General features: G+C 39.0%; 1 protein-coding gene across 4 annotated transcripts in view; it reads left to right on the top strand.

Moving 5' to 3' along the window:
• Positions 1–91: 91 nt before the first annotated feature.
• The window catches only part of GABPA (GA binding protein transcription factor subunit alpha), a 33,159-nt gene continuing 20,798 nt past the window's right edge, over positions 92–12,452 (top strand). For 3 of the 4 annotated variants that reach the window (XR_010884664.1, XR_010884662.1, XM_067299554.1), the window contains exons 1-4: positions 92–146; positions 3,060–3,160; positions 7,163–7,307; positions 9,639–9,723. Coding sequence is in view for 2 of the 4 variants with exons in the window: in XM_067299554.1 (XP_067155655.1) it covers positions 3,084–3,160; positions 7,163–7,307; positions 9,639–9,723 (307 nt within the window). In the remaining 2 variants the exon portion in view is untranslated. The remainder of the gene's footprint in view (positions 147–3,059; positions 3,161–7,162; positions 7,308–9,638; positions 9,724–12,452) is intronic. The other variant, XM_067299557.1, reaches the window with a different exon arrangement.

Below are 12,452 nucleotides of genomic sequence, written 5' to 3'. Positions count from 1 at the left end.
GGGCGCTGGCCTCCGCGGCGCGGTGCGGCGTGCAAGGAGCGGCGGCGGCAGCAGCAGCCGGCGGAGCTGCGCGGGCGGCGGGCGCGGGGTGTCGGGCGGCCGCTCCGCTGGGGCCGGCGCGGCGCGGCGGACGACGGCGGCGACGGGTGAGCGCGGCGCGGCCCGGCGGCGCGGCCCGTGTTTTGTTTCCGTTTCTCGGCGGCGCCGCGCGTCTCATTTCCGTTTCGGGTTCAAACAACGACGAGGCGCCGCGGGGAGGAGGGGGGAAGCGGGCGGGGTGGCGCGGGGGAACCGGGGCCCGCGGGGAGGGGCGGCCTCGCCCGCCCGCGGCGTCGGCGCCGGCCCCCGGCCTGGCGCATGGCGGCGGCCCCCGCGGCGGGGGCTCCGGCCCGGCGGCCCCGCTTCTTCCCCGGAGGCCGCGGCTGCCCGGGGCCCCCGGCACCGCCGCCCCCCGCCGAGGGCAGGAAATGCAGCCCGGCTCCCCGCCGCCGCCGCGGCCACCGGCTGCCGGAGTCCCGGGGGGAGGCCCCTCCGTCGCCGGTGCCGGCGGGCGCGGTCCCGCCCGGGTAACGGCCGGGCTGGGGCTCGGCAGCCCGGGCGAGGTGCGCGGCTCCTCTGCGGCAGCGGCTCGCGGACAGGCGTCCTCGCGTTGAGCTCTTGCAGAAGCTAGTTTAGCCATCAGTAGCGCTCCTGGCCGAAAGCCTAAGGGGGGCTGTGGTCTTGTTTAGTTTGCTTCCTGGTACTTGCTCAGGGCCGCGCTGCACAATCGATTTCCCCAGTTTGGATTTGCTTTCTGGCTTCTGATGCTTGATGAGGAAGGAGACCTGGCAAGACTCCACCCCTTTTAGCGGTCCACTGTCCTTAAATCCTACTCGACTGTTAATTTCCCAAAGTGAAATCCAAAAGGATAAGTTGTTTACTTTGTTATCTATTTAAGGATAGTTTATATTGGTAATTATCAGTTGGAGAAATAATGTGAATGGCTACTACCAAGTACTCCACGTGCAACTGAATCCCTGTTATAGTGGGAGCTTCCTAAACTAGCACGAATATCTCTAGTGGTTGTGCTTTTTAAACATTATTACTTGATAATGCATATAGGCTCCAGTAATTTACCCCACTTCACAATAACCTGGTAGAATAACAAATGCTAATTCTGCTAGTAGAGTTTGTGCTTCTCTCATGAAGCCCTTGCCTAATTCTGTGCCTTCTAGGGAAGAAAAGATAGATTTTTACAGAATAATTACACTTGGAGGTTTTCAGCAAGAGGAGACACTCCAGAGATACTGGAGTAGCAGTGGGCTGTTGTGCAGAGCGAAAAAAGGCCTTGTTAACAGGTGCCTTCTCTTACATTAGCAGAGGTCTGTGTCTGGCTTCGTCTCATAGTTAGAATCTGTCTTAGATGACAGGTAAGTCTCAGGGCTTTATATGCTGAAAAAAATAAGACTGAAACAGAAATCGGCAGCCTGTAATGTGCACAATTCAAGCACAGTTCTGTATGTTCCTCCAGACAAATGCTGCTGTTGTAGTATTGCTACTACGTAACAGGCTGCTTGAGTACTCTTATTCACCAGTCTTCAGAGAAAGCTCCAGGAAGCTTAATAAGGACAATATATGTCTTCAGTACTCTGAGGAAGAAAGCAAATGCCAGAACTAGTTCTCACATGTTTTGCAATTATTTATTTATTTAGCTAGTTTCAGGCAGCTGCTGTACTTGGTCTAGCCAGGCATCTTTCTTTTGGAGAGTTTGAGAGCTGACACTTGGGGTGATATTCTCCCTGTTTATTTTATTTAGTAACTCCTGGTGAGTTCATCTGCATGCATTTGTCTAGTCCCATTTGAACCTGTATACGCTTTTTGTCTCTGCACCATCCTGTAGCAACAAGTTTCATTAGAATTTGTCTGACATATTGATTTTTGTTTTAAACTTGCTGTCTTGTCATATCATCAGGAGTCTTTCTATTCAACTGTAAGATAGATGAATAATCTTCCCCGTTAGGCTTCTCCAAACTGTTAATGACCATACATGTTTTCATAATATGATTCTTCCTCTTTCTACCCCTGTCATCTCCCTTTCTTGCTCTTTTGCTGTGTGGAACAATCTTTTTCCTCTCTCTATGCATGCTGTCTATGCCTGTGCTGCCTGCTTCTCAGGCAGGGTAACCGGAGCTGTAGTGCAGCCATGCGAGATGCAAGCACATTGTGTGTTTATATGCTACCATGTTAATGTATGCTTTCTTGTGTTTCTGTATCTTGCCTAACAATTCATCAGTTAAAAAGACAAACCACTTTTGATTAAAGAGAGTGAACAATTACTAATCCAGATGCCCGTTTAGAGCCCAATCCACAGGGGACTCCAGAATGTCATATCTAGTTCTGTACACTTGCAATTACTATGTTCTTATAATATTTACTCACTGTGTGTCATTTTGCATTTATTGTTATTAAATTTCTTCTGCTATAAGTCATTCAAGATCATGAGTTCTTTCTGCAACTTTTCAGTTTTCTCAATGGTCTTGTGTCATTAGTGAATTCTGTCACTGTGCACATCCCTTTTTGTAGTGACTTATGAAGGTGTCAAGGAGCAGAAATTTAGCTCAGCCCTTTTAAGTGCTGCTTGAATTTATAAGCAGCATCTTCCAGCCTTTCTAGGAGGGTAGTATGTAGGAGGATGTAGACAGCAAAATTTAAACATTTTCAAAGAGCTTTTGAAAGTTCTTTGAAACCAGCCATTAAAAGCTGTAGCCAGTCCATTCCAAGGGTATCCAATAAATATGGATGCCTCCAAGTAAAACAGGTGCTGGGCTCTGTATTTATTTCCATTTATAGTCCTGAATTTGCATTCATTTAAGGAACAGGTATTGTCATTTGTTCTGTGAAATCTGTATTAGCTTTTCATATTTTTTTGAGAAATAATGTGAATGGGTAGTACCAAGTGCTCCACTATTTTATAGTTAAAATGCTGTCCAATTATTTGGTTAAGTAATGTTTGATAGGACACAACCATCATCTAGTTTTATTTGTCTGTAACTTCCTAAAAAATTATTTTCTGTTCATAGCTCTGTTTTTAAAACATTTTAGCCATGACTAAGAGAGATGCAGAGGAGCTGATAGAAATAGAAATTGATGGAACTGAGAAACAAGAATGCACTGAAGAAAGGTATGTACTCTCTTTGCTTTTTGGGTCATTGTATTGTAACTGATTTTTTTTTTTCTTTCTTTCTTTCTTTAATTGGTTTCAGATTTATGGCTGCACATACTAAGTTCAGTTATTCAGATTTTTTATTTAGTTATTCTGTAGTGCTTCAGAGATGGCCAGTGTTAAGAAATAAGTGTTTTCTAGCTAGGCAAAAAATAACCTTACACTAGCAGAAGTAACCGGATCAGTATGATCTCCACACTCCTGCTGTTGATTTTATGTGGCAAGAACGCTGAAAAAATGTGGAAACAACATTCTCAGTTTTGTGTGTGCACTCTTCCATTCTTATGTTCCTTATCTAATTAAATGGTGGTTGTCTTGAAGTAGGAATGTAGCCACTATAGGAAAGCAATATAGGGCATTGCCTTCATCTTAATTGCTTGAATCCCAAACCAATTTATCTCTTGCCATATTCTTCATAGTTCTCTTTCCCCTAACTTTAATGTCTGTAGGAATGTGTCTACATGTACTTGCTGTGAACCTTACAGCTCCAGCATATCCTTCTGTAAGTGAAATGAACTTTTCAGGTTCTCCAGTCAATTGCTTTACTCTTACCCAAGGTCATTTTTTCAGTGCAGTAGAAATGATATTCTCTCTATATTAGAGATTATCAGGTCCATTGAAATGATAGATATCGAAGTCTGATGTTCTTTGCCTTATTTGCCTCAACCTAATTTTTCTTCCTAATGCTTCCTTCCTAATTCTCACACTATTTTGAAAGCTCAGAGAGGCAGTTAATACGTTGGGAAGAGATAGCTGAGGCTGTAGATGACCTGCTCTTTAAGAACTTGTTTTGGAAAACTGATTCTGAACCATTTATTAGTTTCTCCTTGTCCTGAGCTCCTTATATATTTTTAATTCTTACAAACTGACTCTATCCATGTATTTTCTAATTTCCATCTGTGTAAATTGAAAGAGGCCAACTCTCATGATTGTTGTTGGGATATGAGTCCTATAAAATCGAGATTTCTGAATGCCTGTGCCATATATTCAAGTCATTTTAATGCATGACAGCTATAGCATGTCGCTAATGTTTTTTGCAAGGTTACAAGTTGCTGTAGTTCCTTCTGGTTGTCACTTGTATGCATAAGCTTATGCTGACTGGTTAAAAGATACAGACGATCATTCTGCGTGACAGGAGGTATTTTTCTCCTTCTTTGTTCCCTACCTGGCAGTCATCATTCATCAGTCAGTCACTAACTTAGGTGACTAGTTTCTTTACTTGAAAAATCTCCCCTCCTTCACTTGCATCAAGGTTGGGGTGGGTTTGCTATGTGTCTGCTGCTCTGTATGCTACAGCTTTAACAGTTATTCTGTGTTAATATCTGAATATGACTTCTCCTGAAGCCTGTTTACCCTCCATCAAAACTAATGACTACCTTGCTGGCAAGGATTTGAAATTCAAAAGTAAAGACTTGGGTTGAGCAGTTTAAACCTTTTCTTTCGACACAGAGACAAATGACATCACACCTGCCTTTTGACTGTACTTCTCCATTGTTCCAGTCCCTCTCAGCTGTTAGATTTTCTCTTTGATCTTTCTTGGGCCAAACTTCACTGTTTGTTCCTTTTCTTTTTATTCAGGTTTTAATTTATTCCATTGCTTTCTCAAGAAGTTCTTTCAACACTGTCTTCCACGCCCCCACAACTCTTTCCAAGTGTCACAGAAACTTCCCATTCTAATGTTCTACCCCTTTCCTATGTAAAATTTTCTATTTTTAATAGAAAAAGTTATCACACGAAGTGCATTTCTTCCTTCACTGAGGATTTCACTAGTGCCAGCAGTGCCTAGATTTATTTAATCACTTAATGTAGAACATTATATAGCACTTAAAGACTTCTAAAAGCCCCATGGGAGATACCAGTCCTAAAATCTTGAATTTTCAAGTAATCTGGTATGTACCTAGTGGTTATGAGTACTATTAATGATCTCTCTGGCTAGCTTATTGCAGCCTCAGAAATTGATCTTAAAAGCAAACTGCAGAGCTGAGTAATGATTGTTCCGCAATGTTTGGTCTAACTGCAGAGACTTGAGGAGGGAAGAAAGAGAAATGTATATCCAAGAGGTTACTGTGCAGATATGTTTACCTCGGAGAATTTTCTTTTTTCAGCTCTGTCCCAAGCTTTCTGCTTAAGCATTTAGTGAATTGCTTAGTCCATTCTTCAATTACCCCTGTTAGAAAGCTAGTTTGTGCCTGTTCAATGCAGATTGCAGGATGCTTAAAGAGATCAGAAAGGGACTGTTTCACTGTGGACTATGATCACAATTTTTAAAAAGTAACATCCAGTACTAGACAGCAAGGCCCTCTGCTGTATGTGACATCTGAGCTGCACATCAACCAGCCCTAGAACTGCTACAGTTTGCAGTGCAGCATTTTAAAAGGCTTATTTGCTAGTTCTGGTTTTCCTTAGTGTTCTTCTCTATAAATCACAGGGGTCATAACTGACACTTTAGCTCCTTATCAAGCAATTTGAAATCATACCCTTCTTAAACAAGGTAAATTATCCTCACTCAGCACATGCAGCCTTTTCTTCCTCTGTTAAATACTCTTTGTATTATAGTTTGTCTCTTAATAAAATATAATTGTTTCTTAACGTATAGCATTAATCATTTCAATTTGCCAGCATAATGAGTTTTGGGGTGGGGGTTGCATTATAGTGAGAGCAAAGGGGATTTGAGGATTAATTACCTCGATGTCTGGAAGTAGTAAAACTTTCAGAAACCTCTTGGAAATTTTTTTAATCATCCAGGACGTTCCATCAAGTTGTTTAGACACTATTTATAAGTTAGGAATAACTTTAAAAGTTGTTTAATTACAATTTAATTTTCCCCCAAATAAGAGCTATTTACTTTAAGAAGAAATAATAAGCAATTTGGGGGAGAGAATGCAAACAGCAGATAAATCTAAAATTTGAATCAGACTTTTTTTTTAATGATTTGCAACTGAAGAGTTTTTCTGCCATGATCGAAGGAATAAATTATCTTTGTTCCCTAGCGCAAATCTTGCCAAAATTTTGAACAGCATATAAAATGGAGATTTTTAACGTGAAGCTGACTACTGTCCTAACAGCATAAGATTTTCCTTCATAGAATCCATTGTAGAATTTGTCTGTTTATGCTCATTAATAATCCAGAAGGAATGAATAGGAAGGCAGCAGAGGTTGCAGATGGTGCAAAGTTAACATAGGTTAGTCAAAATCATCAAAGATAAACTGTGGAGGGGCCTAATAAGAGTAGGTGATTGGGAGTTATGATGATACGGCTGCGCTGAGCAAGTGCAGCATGGTGCCTCGTGGTAGGAATGCTGCATTCAGTAGGAGCTCTGAATGTCAATAAAAAATCGGGAAAAGACTTGGATTTAGTAAAAGCATGTTTTAACAATATGCAGTTGTGTTTTAAGAAGAAACACTAAAATTTTAGAATGAATAGAAAACATAACTGATGTGTATGATGCCATATGGATCAAAGGTACAGCTTTTCTTATTTTTTACACCAAGTTCTGAATAGTTGTGTTGTATTTTTATAGTTAGTCATTAAATCATTCCTAGATCAGGCAAGATTGTAAATACTAGGAAATTTGAGTAAGTGATTAATGAAAGCTTAGTACAGTGAGATACAAAGTTCTAAGTGATACTGAAGTGTTTGAAGAGACTCCTGTTTATACATCTTCGTAATATGTAGGGACTTTGAATGAAACTAGAAAGTTTTTGCAGCTGATCTATTTAACATAACAATTGTGTTGGATGAGAAAGTTAGTTAATTGTTTAGTTGTTTATGCTATTTAATGATGTAATTGGTCAATAAAACATACTTGAATCGAGCTCAACTACATGCATTTCATGAAGCAGTTCACTTAAATACAGAAGTAAGCACAGTGGAGGTGGAATTAAGTCACCTCTAAGAAAAGCAGTGACCAATTTCAGTGCTGTTGTTTCATGATCTGTTGTATTTATTTCGCATTTAAGCATTGTTGAGCAAACCTATACCACAGCGGAATTTGTGAGTCAAGCTATTGACATCAATGAACCAATTGGAAATCTTAAGAAGTTACTGGAACCCAGACTGCAGTGTTCCTTGGATGCACATGAAATTTGTCTGCAAGATATCCAGGTAAATTGAAAGATTGTAGAAAATTGCTTTCAAGGATTTACACTCTTTTTTGAGAAGCATTTTACATACTTAGTCCCCTTCTACCATTCATGGAATTCATGCTTCATTTGGTATATAAATTACAAGTATAATTGTGTCAGCTTCATCATCTTCTGACTATTTAATATGCACACACTAATTCAGTACAAATGAAACTGGAAGACTTCATGAATCATGTGAGATCAAAGGGATTCATGGGAAGGTGTGGGGGAGAATGGAGGGGGAACCCAAATGCAGAAAGACCCTTCCAAGTGAAAGAACATCATTGCATTTCAGGAGCATGAGGGCAATGGCAATACTATTTAAGTAAAAGCTCTTAAGGTAGCTCACATCATTTGTTGCCATCTGAACTTCTGGGAGTCTAATCTTGCTTTGACTCTCTGAATAAAGAGAGAAAGTTTGTTTTTATAGTTTTCAGGTGCATAGATAGCAAAGCATTACACAACAAACTTTCCGTAATGATAAACTCTTGGCAGTTGAAAGCCTGAAATAAGTGGTTACTGTACTGTTCCCTGACTGATGCGTAATTTCAGTATAATGTGCTGTTTTGTGATAATTCTTTTAAAGCTTTAATAAAGCTGCCATACAAAAAAGCTTGGTAGTCCTCTCTATTGTCCTGCTGTTCTTACTGGTCCTTCATGGTTCTCTGGAGTACCAGAAAAATCAGTGGAATATTTAGTGCAACTTTAAGATTTTCATGATTTGGATAGTAGTGAAAAAGATTTAAAGTTCTTAAGGAGGAAATACCTGATCTGTAGTAAATTTAGGCATAGTGAAACCTGGGAAATCACCTTCCTGTTTCTAGATCTTAGTCTTATCATTCTAGTTGCTTTCATATTGCATAGCAATTCATTTTAAATATTTCGAAAATTAGTAGTATTACAGTAAACTCTCAGAACCAATATAATAGCATTTAACAAGGCAAAAAGGATGGTATTTTAGATCCTGGATTTTTCCAAATACACCCTTACAAAAAAATTAAGACTTTTAAATTATGATGGATAACCAGATTGTTGTTGTGGTCTTGTTAAAGCTCTGTTGGTATTGCTTTTGGAGTTTTCTCATAGGCTGTTCAGATATGGCAGAATGTCACTTTCATTAGAAATAAATACAGTGGAGTTCTGGAGAAGTATGTGTATACATGTCAGTAACTTGCTGATGGAAAAGGAAGAAAGCTAAGTTTTATTTAAGTGAACTAAATTAATAATTAGACTTTTTCAACTTTTTTTTTTAAGTGGGATTAGAGATTTCCCCCCCACCCATCTTTCCATAGTTTTAACAAGGTTAAAAATGGGAAAAGATAGTCTTACAGAAGAAAAAAGACTGTGTTTGGTAGGGTGAAGAGATGATTCCAGTAGAAACTGAAGTTTTTGACATTCTTCCCTGCATCCTCTGGACACCAGGCAGCAAGTTCTTAGTAACTCCCAGTGAGTTCTGTGTAGTTGTTGCAGACGAGATGTCATTTTAAATTGTATAATATAGAGAAGAATATAAATAATTTATTTTACTCAGATATATATTTTAAGCAAAAAATAGTAAGTGATGTAATTACACTAAGATTGTTGGGCAAAAGGGAAGAACCTTATGCAATGACAGAAAATGATTCCGAGGCCATGTCGGAAAGACTGAAAGATTAATTTAAATTAGTGTTAACACTGCCTGTGTAGCAAGATATAAGATTTCAGAGGAAATCTGATTCTAAAGGAAAAGCCAGTTGAGATGATTATCTTTGATCAGCATTTATTGGAAGCACTGCAGTGAGAATATTGCTGGTTTCCCCAAAATGGAGTTTTCTCTTTCTTTTACTCCTCCAACCCACCCCTGCCACACTCTCTACAGGCACCATCACATGTTAAGCAGTACAACTATTTCACTTTGTGTTCAGCTGGATATTTTATTTGTAGTTAGTCAGACATCTTTGGCCTTTCCAGAAACAACAGGAAGAATACTGCTTTTAAGACAAAAGTATTTATTAAGATGTTAAAAACTGAGAAAAGGAATTCTAGAATTTTTTTACAAAGTAAGGGTACTTCCAGGCATTTCTTTACTAATCAGGTTAAAAAATGTTCCTGTAAGTGAAACACCATTTTAATCAGAACAGGGTGACACATTTCAAATTCTGATGAAGTTCTTGGTGTTGTGTACTATGTCTACTCAGTAATAAAAATATTTTCACCCTTCTTTAGAAAATTCACTGCAGACATTTTTATAAAGTTCAAAGGAAAGTAAGTGTTTCTTGTAACTGTGAGACTAATGCGTGTTTGTTTGTTTGTTTTTTCTGCTTTTATCAAGCTGGATCCAGATCGCAGCCTTTTTGATCAAGGAGTAAAAACAGATGGAACAGTACAACTCAGTGTGCAAGTAATATCTAGGCAAGGTAAGTAGTTAATTTTGTCTGTTGTACAGACAAAGTAATATTGCTGGAGTGCTTGTGATCAAAATCAATCCTCTACTCTTTTTAACAGTAATTCTGAGAAAATAACTGAACTGTCACATAGATTCAGAATGTCTTTTCCATTGTATACCATGGTTATGTGTAATTAAAATATATAGTATAGTAATTAAAATAAATATGATGGACTGATGCTATCTAAAATGTATTTTTCTCTTATAATAACTTCATATTGATTTCACAGTAAAGAAAACAAAAAACTGAGTCAAATAGTGGTAGTTGCCTAGATTGTGAGGCTTTCATTAAGGGCGAGTAGTTATTCATATCAGACCAAGCGTCTAAGGAGGCAAAAGATTTTATCTAGCTATATGACAGTCCTGTCTGAATGAGGAGTGTGAGCTTGTGTACTTCCTGAATAACTGGCTTATGAGAGTACATGCACCTACCTGAAAATTGTTATGAAAGGCTGGTTCACCATCTGTTACCTGTTTTCTTTGGATGAGAATTTGGACTAAACCATTGTGACAGATGAGCATTAACCAGGTGGATAGGTATTTGTTGATACATAGTCTTTATTTGTTTGCAGCGTCAGGCACACCAGGATTTCACCTTGTCAAATTCTCAGCAATTAGTAGCTCTGTTTGTTGCTTTGTGCCCTGTTCTTCTCCTTTGCCCCCTCCGTATGTCTGTGTGAAAGGACTGCAGCCACTCACTGAGAAACTGCGTGTCAGACTCTGGAAACAGCTATAAGTGGTTCTAATGTTTGTCGTATTTTTAAATCAACAATGGCAACAAGTTCCTATTGGAGTAGGATATCTTTGATTTTCTGTTTTGAGTTATGTCAGCTAAGCAGATTAGCAAAATTTGGGGAGCACATCTGGTTTTCTTGTGGTTTCAGCATAGATTAGACTGAAGAAAGCCTTTATGTTTTGTATTAAGTGTTCAGTAGGACTAAGGGTTTACATTTAATGCTGTCAAGTGACAAGTGCTAGGTTGAATTCAAAATTTCTCTTATGTAACTGCTCTTAATTCATGTCCAGTAGCTTATAATGTGCAGTGCTCAGACTTCCATTTTCAGAAGGGTGCAGGTAATGATAAGGATCTTTCAATAATATCCTCCATTTTTCTCCTATGTTTTCAGTATTTTTAATGTGAAACTGAAGTATATGACCAAATAACCCAAAGAGCCTTTTTTTTCTTTTCCCTCTTCAAAATAAACACCGAAATACTAAATGCTTTTGTATGACTTCAGAACAGTCCTCAGTGTTATTTTCAAGCCCTGATACTTAACGCTTAAGCAGCTCATAAGAATTGTGACAGTTCAAATTGAAAAAAGTGTGGCAAGGCAGAAGATCACTAAACAAATGGCATAGATGCAAATAAACTAAAGAAGTGGTCAGGTCACTACCAGGGAGAAAGTCTTGTTATTCTGACTGCAGTGTCTCGTTAAAAAGGGAGTTTTGTGTTGTTGTTTAGGATATAGAGCCATAGAAAAAAAAAAACAGCTTCTTATGTCACCTCCCGTTCCTTCTCTGTTCTGTGGGTGAAGTATCTGAAAGATTCTTGATTTCTCCCAAGTTGACACCCCCCCCCCAGTTGTCTTTTACAGAATTAAGCAAGCAATAATCAGTGATGCTAATCCTCGCTGTGGACTGGATTCTCTTATTTCTTGACAGGCAATCTGTTATGTCAGTTCAAGTGTTGTATCAAATTTTGATTAGCCATCTATAAATACAGAGGAATAAACACCAGCTGGAATATGACTCAGTGTAGCTCTTTTATAATATTTCATCCAAAAGTATCATAATGGAAGTTATGGTAGATTAAGTATCAGCACAAAAATCAACAGATTGCAGTACATTTAGTAGGTGGGCTTTGCTGCTATTGCTTAATGTTTTAAGGGTTGGAGGGGGGTGTTTTTTTAACTTCCCTTGCTTGGTTCATTAGAAAGACCATTCTGTCACTCCATCTTCACTTAATTTCTTCCTCTTGGTTTGAAGAATGGAGATGTATATGTTTTTCCTGCCACTGTGACACCATCTGTTTTGAGTGCAGCCTGGTTCTACATGACTCTCAAATAAGCCTCTTGCAAGTTTGGGGAGATCCGAGTAACAGTGTTGCATTGTATGTCAAAGAATTTGAAAGAAGCTTTAGTTTTGAAGACTTCCTTAGCAAGTATTTTAGTATTTTTTTTTTTTATCCAGACACAAGTTATATCTGATTAAGGATTTATCCTGCCTGTCTGACTGATGATAACCATTAACATTTTGCCATCCTTAAACTGTAAGGGTTGATATTCCTGAAGACAGGGATCTTGATGCTAGGTTAGACTGTGGTAGTCTGTTTAGTCAAATGTTTAGTTTGTGTAGTTTCTTCACAGTAGATAGTGTAACTTAGATGCTAAACACCAGCAATGGGTATGAGGAGACACTGTCAAGAAGTTGAGGTTAACTGGTTGAGGTTTGTTCTTTTCAATGAACATCACTATCTACATGGCTTCCAGCTAAAGCTGTCCAAAGTTGGGTGGGGTTTTTGAGATGTGGTGAAATTGTTTCTTACTCTATTTTTAGTTGCTTACTTTGATCTTAAAAAAAAAAAAAAAAAGTTGATAAACTTTTCAAGTTGTAATTCTTGGTGCTGGGTATACGGCTTAAGTTGAAGTCTCTTTTGGAGGAACTTCCCCCAACAATATCTCCTCTGAAAGAAGTTCAGTA

This window comes from Apteryx mantelli, chromosome 1, assembly GCF_036417845.1.
Source record: "Apteryx mantelli isolate bAptMan1 chromosome 1, bAptMan1.hap1, whole genome shotgun sequence".
NCBI lineage: Eukaryota > Metazoa > Chordata > Aves > Apterygiformes > Apterygidae > Apteryx > Apteryx mantelli.
The sequence above is the reverse complement of the archived record's forward strand: the minus strand, read 5'-3'. Positions and strand labels throughout refer to the sequence as shown.